The sequence below is a fragment of the Gallus gallus genome, chromosome 2 (genome assembly GCF_016699485.2).
Source record: "Gallus gallus isolate bGalGal1 chromosome 2, bGalGal1.mat.broiler.GRCg7b, whole genome shotgun sequence".
NCBI classification, from domain to species: domain Eukaryota; kingdom Metazoa; phylum Chordata; class Aves; order Galliformes; family Phasianidae; genus Gallus; species Gallus gallus.
Genome location: NC_052533.1, coordinates 61,206,250 through 61,225,515, shown reverse-complemented (window position 1 = coordinate 61,225,515; position 19,266 = coordinate 61,206,250). Strand labels below are relative to the sequence as shown.

The 19,266-nt window shown below is 42.4% G+C and overlaps 1 protein-coding gene across 1 annotated transcript; it reads right to left on the bottom strand.

The window, feature by feature from the left end:
* Nucleotides 1–1,415: 1,415 nt before the first annotated feature.
* Nucleotides 1,416–15,648, bottom strand: MYLIP (myosin regulatory light chain interacting protein). The gene is made up of 7 exons (NM_001012561.2): nucleotides 15,429–15,648; nucleotides 14,513–14,703; nucleotides 6,231–6,416; nucleotides 5,639–5,836; nucleotides 5,188–5,352; nucleotides 3,132–3,552; nucleotides 1,416–2,789 (listed from the first exon to the last, which is right to left on the bottom strand). Exons 1-7 carry the CDS (start codon nucleotides 15,513–15,515, stop codon nucleotides 2,700–2,702), a joined length of 1,338 nt encoding a protein of 445 aa, NP_001012579.1. The 5' UTR covers nucleotides 15,516–15,648; the 3' UTR covers nucleotides 1,416–2,699.
* Nucleotides 15,649–19,266: the final 3,618 nt, after the last annotated feature.

Sequence of the window (19,266 nt, the reverse complement as noted above, 5' to 3'; positions counted from 1 at the left end):
AGGATGCAGTGTTTGGAACAGGTTACCTGGTACTCAATTCCCAACAATTAAATAGCATTTCGTTAAAAACACCGATTGTGGAGCATATCGAACACATCATCCTTTCTCAACTGCAAAAAGCTGCCAGCTTCTGCTTGTGCTCCACGCTTACATTCGCCAATACAGACCCAGATTCCAAACAGCCTCAAATACAAACAGTACTTGACAGCCTCTTGCCTGAACCTGTACTCCAGCTCCCCTATTTGGTCCTCTGCTTACAATTTGCAAGATGAGGCAGGATATACCTTCAGAGAAGACACAGGCTCTGCTGGAATTTCACCTATATCATATAACCTGTCAAATCCTACCTTAATTAGAGTTCTACCTACTGGAATTATTTTTATTGGGATGTCTAATTACACAGCAGATCTAATTAAAAGTTATTTACCTACTTTAAGTTTGATTTTGTTGAATGCTTTTAATTAGCTACCTGCATTAACATCTATTTAATTAATTTACAATCCATTTCAGCCAGCTGCCATAGAATGATGGATTAGACGTTACTACTGTGACTGTATTAGCACTGAACAAAATCTTCAGGAAATGAGGATGCTTCAGTATCATTGTACATTGATATGAGTTGGATAACCTTCTCTGAAAATCCTTCTATACCTATTCCTTCCTGTAAATGGCATAAAGGATGAATACAAGTTTTTTTTTCCCCCAGAAGTTATATTTGAAAGCAAATTCAGTAGCACTCACTCAAGGATGAAGTTTTACTTTGTTTCAGAGCCAGCCTGAACTTAAGTCCAAGGCCTCAAGCTTCAGCTGCTGGTGAACTGCCTCAACAATAGGATACTCCACTCTGCCTTTTAAATAAGCAGTAAGCACAGTTAAGTGAGTTCTGTTAATATTCTCCACAAATCATCTCCTTGGGTCCAGAAAGCTTTGCTCTGACCCCAGCCCCATCTTACATTAACAGCTTACCACCAGTACGTAAGCCAGAGGACCATTCTCCTCCAGAATATGAAAGGAGCCTTTAGTATGAGATGAATCGGAGGAACAGCTTCAGGCAACAAGCAACGTTCTTTAACAGAACTGCTTAAGCTCCCAAACCCCATTCCTTCCGTATTTTCTGTTTCTCACTTGGATGTACCATGTGCAATGGGGCAAGTTATTGCAGGAAAGTTCTTCACAAAATTAATTTTGGAGGCTATGTTACAGCTGGAAGATGGCAGTTGTGTTAAAATGCCTAAGCAAAGGTGGCTATTCACACCACTTCCTTTGCTCCCTCAGTGTTTCTACACATCTTATTTCCTCCCTCTTAGAACATGACCCACAAAATCCAGCTGACAAACATCAGTACTTAATACTATGTTTTCAGTTCAGTAATGCTGCAGAAGAGCTTCAGAATAAAACAGCTTTACATCACAAAACAGGTTTTTAAAGTCCTTTATTAATCTGAATATAAAAAGACAGAAGTTGCCTACAATATAGGACAAAAGCTCTTGCTTCATGAGGAAACAAAATTTTCTTTACAAAGTGAAAAAATAAATACCCTCTTAGAGTAAGGTTTATATGCTAATGTGTCATAAAAAAGTAGAGTTTTAATATTTTGACAAAATGTCTGTGCAAAGAAACAGATGCATAAACACACATTACTGCTACATTAAGGCAATATGAAAAGTATAGTCAGAAAGATTCAGTAAAGTGACAGTGTACTTTTCTAGCTTTGAATAAGCCAGTATTGCACCCAAACATGGTCTCTAGTTCCCTCTGTATCCTGGAGAACATACTAGGAAACCGGAGTCTCAAATGCCCAAACGGGAGGGGGGAGGTGGAGATTAAAAACATTTTAGCAATTAATAACCTAGCCAATAAAGTCATTAACCAAAGAAAGCATTTAAAATTATGCATGACCATAGTGGTACATGATTAACAGTTTGATTATCAATCCCCATCAGTAAAGCCAACTTCGGGGCAGCTGACTGCAAGCAGCCGCAATCACCATCCCAAGCTGGATGTGGGAAGCCTGGGAATACTTTGCCTAACTGAGAATCATGGATGAAGCCTCTTAGTGGTGCTTCCATAGGGCATCATTATGAACTGAAAGGCTCTTCTGATCTACCCTCAGCACTTGGAAATTAACCAACTCGTCCTACCTCGAAAGCTATGCTATCAGGATTTTCTATTGAAGAAAACTGAACACAGCTGCTTGATGAACCCTTTTAACTTTAATTTTTTTTTTTTCCCAAGAGTTCTCCCCCCCTTTAAAGCAGTTGACTAAAAGCAGAAGCTACAAGCCATACTAAACTGATACTTGTAAAAGCTAGTTTTACTATTAAAATAAATGGAATGACAACTAAAAAGAAAAAATTGGAAGAGTAAAATAAGAGGCTGCATTTCTCTTGCTGGGTATAACAATGCATATACCACATTTCTCCAGGGCTCCCTTAGCTTTTTGGCAACACTGCCATGCTACAAACTTACACATGATTTTCCTTTTCAGTAACATAAATCAGTTAACAGCTTTGCTCTCCCAAGATGTCCCAAACCATCTTGGGCATGCTGAGCGAAGAATATTTATGTTCAAAAATGCAGTATTTTTGCTTCTGATCATGGATTGGTGCCAGAGAGATTGTTTTCTTCACAATCAATGGTTGCAATTCATATTAGTGCAGTTTAAAGAGGACATGACGGGTTTGAAGTATATACGTAGATCATATCACAGTCAGATTGAGAAGACTAGTGTGGGTTGGCAGGTACACATGCTGGACATGCTCTACACGAGATCTGCAAACAGGACACGACTGCAAAGAAAGAAAGAAAGCAATTAGTTTACTTCATATTTAGAACATTTCTACCTTTGCTGGAGACTATTTACACAACAAACAGTACTTCATAATCTCCATGTTTAAAACAGGACATTCTGAAAAAGACACAGCTAATCCTTACTCTCACCACAGCAGAGCTTAGCACAGCTAAAGCTTATCTAACTCATCTGAACAAAACGTCCTTTGAAACTAGCTCACTCAGTGCTACTTTAAAACTCAGTTTTACTAACAGTGTGCACGTATTAATCCAGGACTGTAAGTATTCAGAAAACCAAACTTCCACATACTTAACTCACACTTTAATGGCTTTGTACTTACCTGTAACTGGGCAGCACAGGCCTTGCAGCACACCGTATGGCCACAGGGACAAAAGGTTGAATTTATTTCCTCTTCGCAACACACCATACAAAGCATGGACTCCTTTAGCTTCCGTAACTTCTCTTGCAGAGCTTTTGTTTGTTGGCAGCTAAGACCCTCACAATTGTCACAGTTCATGCTACTCTCTGAAGACTTCAGGGGGGAACTTGGTGGGGTTTGGTCACTTCTTGAAACAAGATCAACGATGCCAGCATTATACAGAGCTCTTCTTGCATGGTCATAAACTTCTTTTGAGGTTCTTTTAATGTCAAAGACATATTTTTTCCCAAGATTAATGTTTTCATTCAGGAACAGAGATGCGAGGTGGCCCTTTAGGTCTCGACTATATTGCATCATGACAGCACTTGTGACAGTGTCACACCTGGAAAACAATAAGACAAACGTAAATTTGTTTAGTTAATATCAATAAGCATCTCTAGAATTATTTTTCCTAAAGCTGAAATATCATCACTGAAATTCAAACAAAAACCAGTCTGGAATATTTAAGATCTATGGCATTGTTTGCATAATACTTTTAAAATTACTTTTAAAATAGAATATGACATATTTGACATCTTTGAAAACATACAAAAATCTGGTAGAAGTCAACCTACTGAAAGGAGTTAAGGTATTAAAATACAAACAGCAAACACTTGTTTCATACATAGTTCTGCCTGGCAGCACCTCTTCACATAGTAATTCCTTGACACTACAGTAAATAATTGTAATTAATAGCCTCTGGCATAACAACCAACACCTCTTTCTTTAAACAGGCTCTCAAAATGTGACAGCATAGTGAAAGTTTGGCTAAAAGCATTACTTAACACTGAGTACTTTATACACTAGCACTGTATCACCTGAAGTAAATCAGGGTGAATGCACTACAGAGCATTAAATTAATGCAGTTCCATTTGCTAGAGTGCTTCAGCTAGCCTAACCACAGATCAGTGATCTAAACCTGCAGAAGTTTAAGACATTATCACCTTTCTAGACAAGGTATGATAAGAAAAAAAACAGAACAAGGACTGTAGACTCAGATGGCTTAAGGTCCAAGAATCTAAGCTCATGGGCAAATATTAGCTAAAATTCTGCTTAAATTACAATCACAAACTGCAAAGGACAGCAGAAATGACAAGCAGAGACAAAGACCAGATAGTCAAGATTGTCTAATAAGTTATTTAAGGCTTTAATAGCCTAGAAAGAAGAAGAATGCAAAATAAAAGTACATGGGCAGATAATGAAGGAGAACAAGTCATGCTTAACATCACGCTCACAAAATAAGTAGTGGTTAGCTGCTAAGTAGCTGCAGAGGTTGGAAAGGCAACTAGTTGATGTTAATTACTCTCACTGTATTAAATTGATCTGATATGAGAAGCTGGACAGGTCTTCACCATCTTCCTCTGCTGAAGTTTAATTTTTCTTTTAAATACTTGAGATTGATATGTGGTAGTTAGTTTAGTGAAGAAACATCACTAAATGTCTGATGGTTACCTCTACTGATCAGTGCTGGACCTCACATAGGAGTGAGAAGTAGTTTCAAGAAAAAAAAATCAGCCATCAGAAATCGATTATAGCAGCTCTGCCTCAAAGAACAGAAGGATAAAGACAACTGATAACTCCTGGCATGAAACAAAATCTTAAGTACGTAAGCAGAGTCAAGAGGAAGTGTAGGAAGATCGTAGGAACTGTAGGAAGAGAACTTCTGGCAGCAAGAAGAGCCTAATAAAGGAGAAACAAGTACACATCAAGGACACATGCATGAGCTACAGCTACATGTTTCGAAAAACAAGCTCTCCTCTGCTCCTTTGCTCTCACCTACACTCATACACAGGGTATTATGAAATAAAGGAAACAGCAAGTTTCTGTCCCTAAGATGCTATTATTCGTAGCAGAGTACTAGAACTTTGCCTTTTTTTTTTTTTAAATATTCCCACCCCACAAAATGGGAAGGAACAAAAACCTATTCAGATTCCGGCCTTGAGGGAAGAGCCAAGTTAATTCAAATGGCAGTACTGACCTGTAAAACGCATGGGTCTCTGTAATTGCTCTGTAGAGTCCACTTGCTGCCCTTGTACTGATCATCTTAAACAGGAGAACGACGCTGTTACCAGACTCCTTAGTAACAGTCAGGTACACATTCTTCCCAGACTGAGTGGCCATTTGAACAACAGGATAAGCAATCCTAAGAAAAAAAAGTGTTATTTAGACTTAAAGGGCATTTCCCACAACCTCAAAGTGCACTTGTGAAAGTTACCATGACTTCTCACCATTGCCTGTAATACTGAAGACACTGCTTCACAACTCAGAAGTATCAAGACTAATTGCCTTGGTAAGCAGGTTGCTATCCTCACAACCTACACTGCAATAGCTCCTTTCAGTAATTCTGAGCAGTTTTGTTGATTTATGTAAAAACCAGAGGCACACTCAGTACTTCTGAATAATGAAAAACACTTCCACAAATCACATACCTGTTAATAGGACTGAAGTCATCTTTACAGATGGATATGCCTTCAGGTCCAACACCGATAAGGAGCTTTTGCCCTTCACTGTCTCTAACCGAGTGCCACTCTACCCCATAGTTCTCCAGTGTTGTCACAATCTGTAGAATCTGGTATTCAGCAGAAGCTTGACTTAAACCTTCCAGCTCCTTGTGCTTTGCAATAATGCTGTTGGTGAAAAGATGAAGAATAGATGAAATAACTCAAAGTACATGCTGTTATTGTTAGCAGGTGGGTATAACATGGGTTTTGGATGACCTACTTAAACAGATTGCTCTTTTGGGTCTGAAACGACTGGAAATCTATAGCCAGATAAAACAGGTCAGACACATTTAATAGAAAATTTCTAAAATATTCTGAGAATATTTAGGAGACGATACTAAAATTTGCTTAAAAACCATAAAAGCTAAATGCAACCAAGACTTGGTTTGTTTAGCTACCCTCTCCCTAAGCATTTTAGCCCCACAAGATATGTGGTGGCATCAGCAGCTTAGGGCGTAACAAAACCTTTATGCTTTTGGCTTCCATATTATTCTATTATTTTATTTCTACTTTTTTTTACCTCTCCAGAATGGTAGTGGTGAGCTCTTTTGCACATAGCTCCTCATAATTGTACTTGGCAGTGTTCTGGTTATAATCTCCAAACTTCATCTGAGCCAACAACGCACTAAGTTCAATTGCATGCTCTGAAGAACACTGAAGATTACCAGCCAAAAGATCTTCTTTTATATGCAAGAAAAACATATGCCTGCAATGAAATCAGAAATGTTTGCTTATACTGGATGTTACAACATGTTTAGTAATCAAAATAGGTATCAAATACACATCAAATGCACTTGGTAATCACGAATTTCCAGTGAGTATAACAAACATTCTGGCACAGGAGAAAAGGGCCCACCATCCTGCTATGCTCTTAAAGATGAGAGTACAAGTAAAGACAGTATCTAAAAGCAGTATTAAAAGAAGCTAGCACTTTAACATCAGTCTTAATAAAAGCTGCTTTAACTTTTAAGGCCACTTACTAACTTTGTTAAGTAAAATACCAGTGAAACACATAGGTTAATTTCCTGTGATTATTTTCTTTTGTTCCTGTTTACAAATGACAAAAGAAGATATGTGAAGAGCAGCTCAAACAGCGTATATAATTTTATCACACAAGAGAACGTACTTCCTCTACACAGATGAAATGGCTCTGCCACCAGTTAAAGATGGCACTTGTGTCAGGAGCATGAATAAGACTAACTTGGCATCTAGGCTAGTTTGACATAAGCTGGAAAATTCACAAAGCTGTTCTTAATTACCTATTAGGCCAGTCAGACAAATCAAATTCCCTACCATCACTAACAGCAGCTTGTTAATTCCCACTGTAGTCTACCTTAACTTCTGCAAATTCATTTCTTCAGGGAAGAAAATATACCTTCCTTTCCACTTTTTCTTAACATTCAGCATGTTTATGGATGCCAGATGTAGCAGTAATTATGTTTCACTGAGAAAGCTTTCAATACATCAAGTCTAGTACCCACAGGGATATATCATAGCTTCTACTGTGACAGGACATTTTCATTTTACTATCTTCTCTAAAAGTAAATGTAATCTACTTTTTAAAGAAGTTATATTGAATCACAGAAGTTCAAATGGTGGTTAGTGATTAGCTCTCCTTCCAAAAGGAACTCTTGATGTCACACGCAACTCCTCTTATAACACACTTCAGTTCCACAGGGCTACCGTCCCAGCATGATCCACTACATCTCTTGCAAAATGTGTGTTCATTCTTTGTTCTATGATGGTAAATACCAGAGCTCAGAAAATACAAATACCAGCCCCCAAAATGCCTACATCCACAACTTCTGAAAGGAGAAAAATATTAGATATCATCCCATAGGCTTCTCCATTTTATATATATTTACAGCAGTAAGCTGCAGCATTGGCACTTTACAACCAGCACGAAGCATACTTACAGCAACACTCTGGTTGCTTGCCAGGCAAGTGCTCTAACTGCATCACTCAGATGTCTAGGTGCAGATCTATGGTTCAGTGGGCCTGAGGGAAGTTAGCATTTCCCCCTGCAGAATGCAGATTTAAGTGGTAGGAGTACAAGAACTTGGCACTACAGCCATCTCTTCTGTTAGCAGAACTTCCTTGTTTCAGCTCATGCTGCAGGTCTCAAACCTCTGCTACAATCTCTGTCCCTCTGGCTTGAGCCATAGAAAGGCATAGCTGGGGATTTTCAAGTGGATGGATGGGTCGTACACACTCCTTTCAAAGCTCCATTCATAAATCTATCCATAAAAACAATCCAATTAATTATTAAAGACTTGTGGCCAGAATAAATCCGAACAGTAGCATTTCCTCAATCCCAATCAATATTCCCTAAAATAAAAGGCTTTTCCATGCACTTCTGATCCTGCTAGTACAAAGGTAGGTTGTCTAGTTCTTATAACTACATACTAATTACACCTACAGTATTTCAAAGAAGAAACCATCAATTTTATTCTCATTAGCTGACACGTTTTCGGCTGCCACACCTAAATACTTGTATCTTCATTCTGTGTACTTTACATATATGACAGCATTGACTACATAAGGAAAAGCCAGCATTCCGCTCTGGCAGGGAGACCTTACTGACATCAAGTGGGGAAACTGAATAAACAAAAGATGGCTCCTGCAGATACAGACGAAGCTACAGCATTGGTGTTTTTCTTTTTTGGACCTGAAATGCATCACAGGAAGGAAAAGCATCTATAAATTGAAAGAATGAGGGCTGTAAGTGTTTTATACATCTGAAAAAGCAACTCTAATTAGTGCAGTCTTCCCATCCAGCCTTTAAAGATTATGCTTTTCCAAAAATACATTAATATCCACTGCAAAAATCAACACCCTTCAAGGTTAAAAACGTTACACCAGTCAGATTGTGCGACTATAAAAAGATTTTTCTTTTTATACACAACTATAACCTTTTTTTTTTAATCTTCAAACAGAAAGGCAAAAGAATGTGCTTTTACTGCTGAATACACTCCAGCAAAATAAAAAACAGGAGCCCTGAGGCAGTTAGACATCTAACTCTATGAAGTCTAAAGGGCCCAACAGATCATCTGTGGAAAAGCTGGTCATATTACAGACACTATTACTTACCAGAAAGTATTTAAGGCTTTGTAAATTAAGTTATGGCCTAAGCTGAGATTCCACTGAAATCATTAGACAGCACTTAATCCATCTTTCTAAGAGCCTCTAGATATAAAAACAAGACGTGGTGGGCTTTTGCCACCTCTATAAATATACAGGCTGGGCAGTAGAAAGGCACAGTCTTTCAATAAGTTATTTCAGTATTAGTGTTCTATACTTAATGGAATTGTTACCCAATGAGTTTAAAGCTGTTTAAAACTGAAATCTGTTGAATTCCAACACCGCTGACAGAATGTCTTATTTTGACCACTATATAAGACAATAACTGCTTTTGTTTCTGCACCATTCACCACCTCAGTTGTATATGGTACATTAATATTTATTACCTGCTGAAAGTTTTAAAGAAATAACTGAAAGGAAAGGCATTTTCCCCCTCCTTCCCTCAACACTATTTTAGTACATCCTGCCACTTAGTTACTACTCTTGCCAAAGTTCCACTTAACCTTTAGATCTCCTTAGAAAAGAGGCCTTCACAACTCAGAAGTACATCTATTTCTTATGGTGGCTGCTAGTCACCTTAACACTCACCAGACATACTGGGACATCTCACAGCTAAGAGATAGCTTTAAAAACAAACAGAACCTTCCACTGCAGTGACAAAGTCACAGATATGCTGCATTCTATATGTGACAGCATTCGTACAAGTCTGTACAGCTTAAAAGAACATTAGTTCCATCCTGCCACACCACAAGCCAGCTAGATATTCCTGTGTGTTTAATTACAGAGTACCTTCTTCAAATTTCTACTTAGAAATATTGATAAAATGCACAAAGCAACAAGTCTGTCCAAGCCACCGGACAGAATTGCCTCCTCCCAAAGGGAAGAAAAAGCAGTTTCAAAGTTAGAACACAACCACATGCTTTCCTCAAGCACTGGTTACATGGGTGATTTCATATTCCTTTAGCCATCATGATACTGCCCTAGAACTATCCATACCGTGTAAGTTCTATGAGAATATTAAAGCACTTTAATGCATAGCAATGATTAACGTACTTGCTAGTTGCACATAAGTAATTTGATGCTGAATATATTTTGATGTAAGCCACAAACCACGTAGCAAATCAAGGGCTTCTTTCCTCTCAGAAAGAACTGATGCAGGCTGACTACATGGACTGCTACTACCAAAGACATGTCAATACTTCACTGCAATGACATTTCCAAGGAAAAGAGTTAAAAGTCAGCCTACTGTCAAATCAGTTGGATTAGAACTAAGGACTACACAGAATAAGAGCTACGAAAAGTGTATGCAATAGAAGACTTATCTCTTTCATAAAAGCTTACTGAAGATAATTACACATGTTAGGACTCAATTCTGCAGTGAAAATTTGGCTCCTTGTACAACTTTTCCTGTTGTTTACACCAAAGGAAAACAGTGCAGATAGAGATAAGTTTACGTACAAAGATAAGTTCTAAACTCAGCTGCCAGCGGAAGAAGTGCCAGAACTCAATCCTTCACCAAGTGAAAGTGCCTGTACCTCTAACAGCTCCCAGATTAGGGGAGCCCACCCGTTTGCCAGACTTCTGGCAAGTATCTCAGAATCCACCCCAAGGAACTGCCTGTCCTCTGTGGGTACGGCACTCCAAAACAGAGCTTGCAGGGTGAGCTCACTGCTCCTGCGCAGTCGTTTACAACCACTCAGTCTGAAGAAACCAAAGGCGCCATTGTTATCCCTAGAAATACTTTGCTGAAGAAATAGATGACCATTCTGTTTTTAAAAGCGGATATAAGCCATATGAAAAAGACGAGCCTCGCAGTTACGTTCCTTCCCCGCTATCTTTACCCTTATTTGTGCCCAGCAGTGGGTGAAAGGTTACCCACTGCAACTCAGCTCTGGTTGCACAGACAGATCCAAACTCGTTCTGGTGTCCGTTACAGCAGAGCTCATTGCACTGTAACAAATGCCATGCAGCTGTGCCGGCCAGCTGACAGCACAGGACAATAGGATATTTTCCTTACTTTCTCATGGCCGGGTGCATCTAACACTGGAGTTTTATAAGCCAGCTCTTCATTTTAGCTAGCGTATCTGCAATACTTGGAAATAGCACACACGGCAGCCTCCAAAACACTAACTACCTATCCGAAAGCTGGCAAGATACAGTTATTTTGAACTCCTCATGAGGCTCTGGGTCTCGTCAGAAGCTGACACGCTGTTTAACTTGCCATGGCTTACGTAAACTTTTCACTTTTCAGTCCTATTACACAGGACGAGCCGCTTGGCCCACTCTGAAAGGCGTGGGTAAATATTTCGTTGCTCAAGAAATCTCCACTTGAAAAGTGTTTCTGCTTTTGCGCCATGACCCAAACGCGGACTTCGGCACCCGAAGGCCGCTGCTCTGCCGGGCCCCGCTCTCTGCCCGGAGACCGGGGAGCCGCGCACCAATGGGGAGCCGCGCGCAGCTAAACGGCCCCTCCCAACGCCGGGGCCGCCCATTGGCGGGAGCCGCCGCGCTCCGCTCGGGTTACTCGCGGTCACCGCCCCTGAGCGCCCCGGCCCTGAGGGCTCTGCCCCGCGCACCCTCCTGCAAGCCCCGCCGCCGAAACGTAATCGTTCCTCGGCTTTCCAGCTCCTCAGCGGCTCGGAGTTCGGTAGGGAAACCACCCAACAGCTGACAAAACCACTACCTTTCGCTCCTTTAACCAACCCCGATTCCTGAGCAAAAGGTGACAGCCTTCTGCAAGCCAACACGACCTTCCTTTAAGAATGCACGTCTGTGCCAGTTCCTCTTAACAAGAGCACCATCCACACGACAGGCCTGTTGAGAACTCTGTTCCTTCACGCCACTGAAAACAACTCCCAACTACAGAGCCCTGTGGTGAAATGCAGGAGCGGGCAGTCCAAGCGAAAATCAGGAACTGAGGCCCACACAGCAATAAAACCTCAACACTTGACCCATGCCAAAGTGTAAGTAGGGAAGAGGTTTCTTCCCCTCACGTGTTTCGCTGCTCACAAAGCACTCAGCAAAGGCAGTGTTGCCACAGCGGTCAAAGACACAATGACAGCCTCGCATTCGGTGGCAGGAAGGCTTCCTCACATCAGAATATTAAAAATGCATGAGGCTGCAATCTTCCACTGGGCTGCACACTGATGAAAGATAACAGGAGCACGGGCTGATGTTCAGCAGCCAGATCAGCTCCTCACACAGCATGTAGAAACCTGCATGATAAAAAGCAACAGAAACGTACAGCAAAGTTCTAAACGTAAAGGCGAGACAGATCTCTATAATGAAGTGCTCAAACTGAGGTCAACAAAGCATCCGAAGCGTATGGAGAAACCAGAGCAACTCAGTGGCAACATTTGCTATTAGTCACAGCAAAGCACATCAACCAGATGATTTCAGAATTACTTGCAGCTTTCCAGATGTCAATCGCAGTCTCAGAATGCACCTATAAGGCAAGTCCGCTTCAGAGGCAGAACATAAGGATTGAGACTTCCCTGATGCAAGGACTAGAGCGTAACAGTGCCAGAAACGCCCTCCTTGTATACCAGCTATGGATGTAACTGTGCTACAGGAAACCAAGAATACCCATCACTATCTCTTTGTCATCCAGAACATTGACTTTGCAAATGAAGGTAAGAAACAAGGTGTTGGTTGTGACTGCAAAGCTCATTTTAACTCTATTCTATGATACACCTATCAATTCAGTGACAGGTTCAACACATTTTTACCTTTCCCTTCATCCTACACATATTTGCATTTAAACTAAAATAGGGGTGCACGGCTAAACCCTCCGGTAGACCTGAGAAGGAATAGCAAGTTTACTGTAACTCAGTGCCAGCACTACAGAAATACACATTAACCACAACCACTATGGAGTTCCAGGTCTGCTACATGCAGGCTAGTGAGCAGACAACTAAAATGCAGCCAACACAAACTATTTTGCAACATGGATTTAATTTTTAACACAAGCACTTTTAGTACAGATACTCAGGATGTGTACTGAACAGCTCACTCACTTCAAGCTAGCATTTCATGTAGTTATCTTGCAAATGTGAGTACTCCTAAGGCCCCAGATAAGCAGTTTCTCTCCAAAATATCTATTCATTTTCACCACAGCCTCATTTTAATAGACCCCTCATTGATTGAGTGTCAGTATTAGTCTTGTTAAAATATTTTAGAACACTCTTAATTCATACATAGAAGCAAACTCATCCCATCTACAACCTTTTAAAGTCATCTTTATAGTGGAACACACTCATGACTTTGATGTATGTACGTACAAGTTCTGTTGCAGTCTAGCTACAAAACCTGTCTTTTAGGCCCTTGGGGTGTGTTTCACCACTTCAAGCTCTCTTAGCTCACACAACCTGCCAAGACTTGCACTGATGGCATTGAAGGTAGGAAGACAGGTGTCTGCAAAAGCCATGTAAAGCAGAACAAGAACTCAGCAGCAACAGCAAAACGCCAATCACACCTGTACTTTGTTTCCTCAGATTCACCCTTTATCTGAGTGAGGAGATGCATCCAACACATTCAGGGCAATCTCATCTGCCTCATCGGGAATGAGACCTTGTTGCTTCTCTTGTTCTACATAAAAATCCTTTCTTTACTTTTTTTTTTAAACTTACTCTCAATGAGAATGTTTAAGACAATCTTTTGAGGAAAAATATTCAATAAGAACTCAAAGATATACCACAGATGTTGGGATTTTCTTAAAAAAACACACCAAACTCTGGATTTGTTGGAATGTATCTGCCCAACTAAATCTATTATGTAGGATAAATAAAGTCAAGCCAATAGCATTCTGAAAACTTCAAACAGACTGGGCAACCACCATTCCCCAAAGCCTCAGCCCTGCATATTACTGAAGAAAAACTCAAAAAGCCTCATCCTATGAAATACACACCAATCAGCTTGGCAGTTTCTGACCAAATTAATTATACAAATACTCTGTGCAGAACAAGGGTGTTGATCTGTGGCCTTAATTCTGAAAGTACCAAGTAAAGACCGATAGTGAAAACATTTTGGCATTACCACCCAGGCAATGGACTTCCATCTGCCTCCCTTACTACCTAAAACAAAAAATGGTAGTTGAGAGATAGGCATTCAACTTACATACTCTGCTTTCCTTACAGAGAAAGCGACTGCAGATCAAGTGGTAAGGCAGTAATCAAACTTGGGGAGCGAAAGTAAGCACCCCTCGCTAATCTTAAGAGTCCAAATCTTAAGACTGGGTAGCAGTATAACAATTTAGTTCCTAGGACTGGCTACAGAAGCAGGACAGCTGTTTCTTTTGTAGCCTCCCAGGGCCTGTAGCTGTTTGAAAGTTACTGTAACATGATCCCAGACAAAAAGGAATTCAGCAAGTTTTTGCTCTGTGGGAGGAATTGTTTCCTGCCTTAGAACGACCTACAGTAACACCACTGAGCTGGGGTTACTATCGGACACACATTTGCCATAATAAATAAGTCGTTACTGCTAGCTTAGTTTCTTCCAGCGCTAATTTCTCATGGAATTAACTACGTACGTTATTGCTGGCTACTCACACCATTACTTTTTCTTTTTAGGAAGTGAATAATACTTTTAAACACTGGATTCTTAATGCTAAGTTGAACAGGGAATAGTAGAATATGGAAGAAACAGAGCCTCCGCATAATCATTCTCACAAGTGGACGAAACTGAAAACAAAACTAGCTTTGCTTACAGCCATCTTTACCTTACCTCGTCTGCTCTTGTAAGATAAGATGAGGCTCTACAAAGAACTTGACTCTTAATTTAAACCGATAAGGAGCTAAACCATCCATCTGCTGGGAAATCCTGTTCCTCAGATTCAGCCATAGGTTCTCCCCTTTGCTGCCAGTGAACTGCAGCCCGAAGTAATCAACTTCTATGATTCCCAACCTTCTGCAAACCTGAAAGAGAGAGGTCCTTTATAAGGAACGAACAGCACCATCAGACAAAGATACACGACTCAAAAACCGGGTTGCGTGTGAGCAGCCTGAAACGAGATGGAAACCCTGCTTGCGAGGATCTTCATACGAGCGTTTTTTAAACAGATTTTCAAAAAGCAGCATGCAAAGCGCAACGTAAACAAGCACTGAGAGCCAACTGGCAACGTCCCCACTAGCCGAGAACAACGCGGACTTCACGACCCCCCGGGGCAAAGGCCCGAACCCCCACAGCCAGCAGGGCTCACCGAGAGCCGCTCAGCTTTACCCGGGCGCCACGCACAGACGGGGCAGCGGCGCTGGGCTCTTCCCGCAGCCCCGCCGCACCTGGACCGCGGCCTCAGCTACCGCGGGCCCCGCCCGGGCGGCCTCGCCGCGGCCCGACGGGTCCTCTCGTGCCTCCCCCCCCACCTCCGGGTGGGGGTTGAGATGGGGGGGCTGCAGCAGCGAGGCCGAGGCCTCCGGAGCCCCCTCCCATCACCCACCCCCCCCTCCCCATCCGCCGGCAGCCCGCCCTTCCCACACAAGTGAAGGAGAAAGGCGATAACCGTCGCCGGGCCGGAGAGCGGCGGGGAGAGGGATGCGGCAACCCCTGCATCCAACATGGAAGGGAGGGGAAAGAAGAGGGGGAGAAAATAAGGGGGGAAATAAGGGAGACCGCCGCCCGCCTCACTGGGGACGCCCCTCACCTGGTTGAGGCAGTCCTCGCCGTTGGCTTTCGCCTCTACCTCCACCTCCATCACCACCGCGTCCGGCCTGGTCACATAGCACAGCATGGCTGGGGTCGGCCAGCGCCGCCACCGCGGGCGCACCGAGCGGCTGCTGCTGCCGTCACCGGCGGGGAAGGGCGCTGTGGCTGAGGGCTGCGCCTCGCCACCCGCACTCCGCTACAACGCACCCACTGTCCACGCTCTGCTGCCTCCGCTCCCTCCTTATATACCCTCTGCCTCCCCCCTGCGCGGTACCTGCGGACCAATCGCGAGGCTCTGCTCGCCGCTGCGGGCCGCTCCGCCGCCAATCAGCGCCGCCGTCCTCGGGAGAACGGCTGCGGCTGATTTGGGGGGAGCTGTGGGGCGCCCCCTGCCGGCCTGGGGGTGTGGTGAGGAAAGACGGGATGGGGACGGGGGAAGCGCGGGGTGGGTTCGGCAAAAACAGTTCCTTTGGAGGGACTTCATGACAGGGAGATGAGCCTCCAACATAAAAATCACCGAATGTTTTGCCTTCTCCACTTGTTCTTCAGCTTATTTTGGAGTGGGTGGAGGAAAAGTTTGGGTTTTATTTCTGTTAAATGATGCCACAGGAAGGTGAAGAGATCCTTCCCTAATGGTGTGATAGCACGCTGTAGGTTTTACCTACAACAGGTAGTGATGGCCAGCTTACAGCTAATAGGCATTCCTTAAGGAGCGCATCCATGCCACTCGTGCACCAGGGACTGACTCTCCTTGCTCTCAGTATAGGGCAGGGCTGGCTCCCCTCCCAGAGGCCTCGCCTCTTCTGCGTACATCAACATTCCTCCTGTGTTTTCTTCTTGTCTGGCCTAATGCAGATGAAGGTGTTCTTATTATGTCTGTAGGAGCACTATCCTGCTTTGAAATCTGCTAAGCCTAAAGCCACCAAAATAGCTTGTAGCGCTAAATCGCATAGATTGGTTAAGCCCTGTGCAAAACAAGCATTTTCAAGTGTGTCATCTGAATGCTGCTGTCACAGGAATACGTTCCTTTCTGCAGGCCCTCTGTGATGTTTTATTCATGCTGTAAGGAGACAGGAAAGAACCGTGTCCTACACTAACGTATATGGGACAGCTCTGGCACTGAGAGTACCTTGCAGTCTGTCGGGCTCTGCCTGAGCCCAAAGCCTCTTTCACTCCCACTTTGGCTCTTTGGTGGATCAGTGAGGCACACTGACATATGTTTGTCACCTGTGGAGTATGGTAGAAGAACATTGCTCACCAACGTGCCATCTTGGTGCCTTACGAAATGACATACTTAGTGCTGCACCACAGCAATGCCTCCGGGATGGATCACCCTTTCACTACGGTACTGAGTTGAGTACAAATTGCCTAGGTGTAATCCCTATACAAGGTTCCTTTTTGGTCACATCCTATTTCACACAGCAGGTGCTGTTTGTAGTGCCTCCTTGTCTGACATTTGAATGGAAAGCCTGTGAGAAAGCAATTGTGTGGAAAAGATAAGTTCCAGACCTTTGAACTTAGAGCCTTATGCAGCAGTATTTGAACTTGTTACCAATAAAGGCTAATGTCTCTCCTTGTACAGGCTTTTGCTCACAAGGAAGTTGCCTTCAGGCTGTTGCCTGGACGCTCCATCTCATGAGGAGTCCAGTAGCATAGTTATGATCTTGCTAGCCAAAGGCTTACACAACATCTGCTCTAAGATCCTTTCTCGTGCTGCTTGTTGCCCATGGTATTGACTCTTGTCAAATCTGCTTCATGGCTACCAAATATCAGGTTTGTAATCCCGCTTCCTGAAATAATCAGAACCAGTATGAGGATGTTAGATCTTGCCTTTTTCTTCCCTATTCTTGCACTTTGTATATGCTTTCTTCTTGTTCTGATTTAGTGCTAGCTCATTCGTTTTGGCTTAAATAAAAGATTAAGATGTAGGTTTAGATAAGTATAGGATATGACAGGTTGGTAGGCTGCTCTAGACCCATTGTAGAGCCATGAAGGGTCCACCTCCACACACCCAGAGGACCACAGAGGTATGAAGGAAGGTGGGAATGCAAATTAAGGACTTGTTGTTGCTCTGTACCTGCGAACTGCATGCCCAGCTATGTATGTATGTGATTGTATGGGGTATATACGTGTGTTCTGTGTGCCATGTATCTACTATAAATGCATTTTCAGCCTCACTACTGGTTGGATCTGGAGGCACAGAGCAGCAGTAACCTTGCTGCTTGCAGGCTGATGGATTTAGTATGATGTATTTTCCCCTAACATTAATCCTGGGAGAAAAACACTGGAAAGCACATACTGCACCGTTACTACTTTAGTTCTGCTTTCCTTTTTTTCTTTTTTATTATTTTTTCTGACCGTCTCTCTGCATTCTGCATCAAACTGGGTAACCAAGGACTAGTTCAGCATAAATGCATTTCAGAGTGATTTGAATTGGAGCTGAGGGGGATCACATGATTGCAGTCAGTCTCTTCTGCCATCTCCTCCCTGGGTGAAATCGCTTTGTGCATGAGCACAACTGCAGTGTCTAGCTTCCTTCTTGTCACTGTCAGGGCTGCTGGTCATGCTGCGAATGCACATCACTTACGTGGCTGATGATCTGCTGGCTGAGCAGCATGGAGGGAAGCATAAAATTGAAGAGCTGCTCTGACACCAGCGGTTGCTTAAGGGAGACACTTATCCATCCATAAACACATGAAGACTTTCTTTTTCTAAATGAAAAATCCTGCTAGTGTTCTCCCAAATATCATGCCTTTGTCCTAACTCCTCTGCTTTATACCTTCCTCCAGTGCTTAATTAGCTTCTCTGGCAAAAAAAGCCTGCTAGTGATTGACATGCTTCCCACAGTGCTAGTTCACCATTACTAACATAACAAACACAGACTAGTATGCTAAGATTGTCCATAGGATTACTGTTTTAAGCATCTGATGATCATACCCAAGACTCTCATTACGTGAGGGGGAAAAATAAAAAGATAGGGATGTCAGTTCATTCTTAAGAACATAAAAACAATCCTTCCAGATCAGACCAAAGGTTGACAGAGCACCAAATCCTGTTCCTTGCAGATTCAATTCAGTTGTAGACTGCAGGATGAACAAGCAGGAAGTGCTTGTGAATGCTTATATGCTACAAAGGCCAATACATGATGATGTAGTGAAGAGTATAAGAAGAAATTCGTATTCTTACTCCCTAGAATCCTCTCTCAGCTTTCACTGATTTGCAGCTCCAGAGCTCCTAGTCAGTCTTTGTGCTAGGTAATAAATCTGTGAAGTAGAATTGCATTTTGCACTTGAAATCCCTTCCAGTTTCGGGCTAGACTCATCACAGAAACTTTCTTCTTGTTGTTGGGACGTGTATCAGCTGCTCGTGAAATCTATTAACTCAATTTCATAACCTATTTATTTATAATGGATGGCAAAAAATAATCCCTCCGTTTCTGCACTTATTCAGAAACTCCCAACATTGAATCTCCATTGAACGTGAGCTTGTTTTCCAGGTCATCGATTCAATTTCTGAGCATTTTACTTCCTTTAGTGCTCCTAGAATGGAATAATCATTGATTATTTTCAAGTTGTTAAAATGTGCTCTCACGGGCTAGAATCAAAGCTTTCAAAAGAAATTCTCGCTAGTATTTGTTCCTGCTGCTGCCCCTATAAACTCGCATATTGAGGTTGTTTCTGCTTCCCCACACCAGAGCTGCCAGGGCAATGAGAAAAACTGCTTGGAACTTAAATGGAATAAAATATCAAGAAGGGGTTGGTATAATAGCTATTTCTGTATGTGTCAAGTATTCAATAAGCACAATTAAAAAGAAAATTACAGGTATCTAGGAAGCC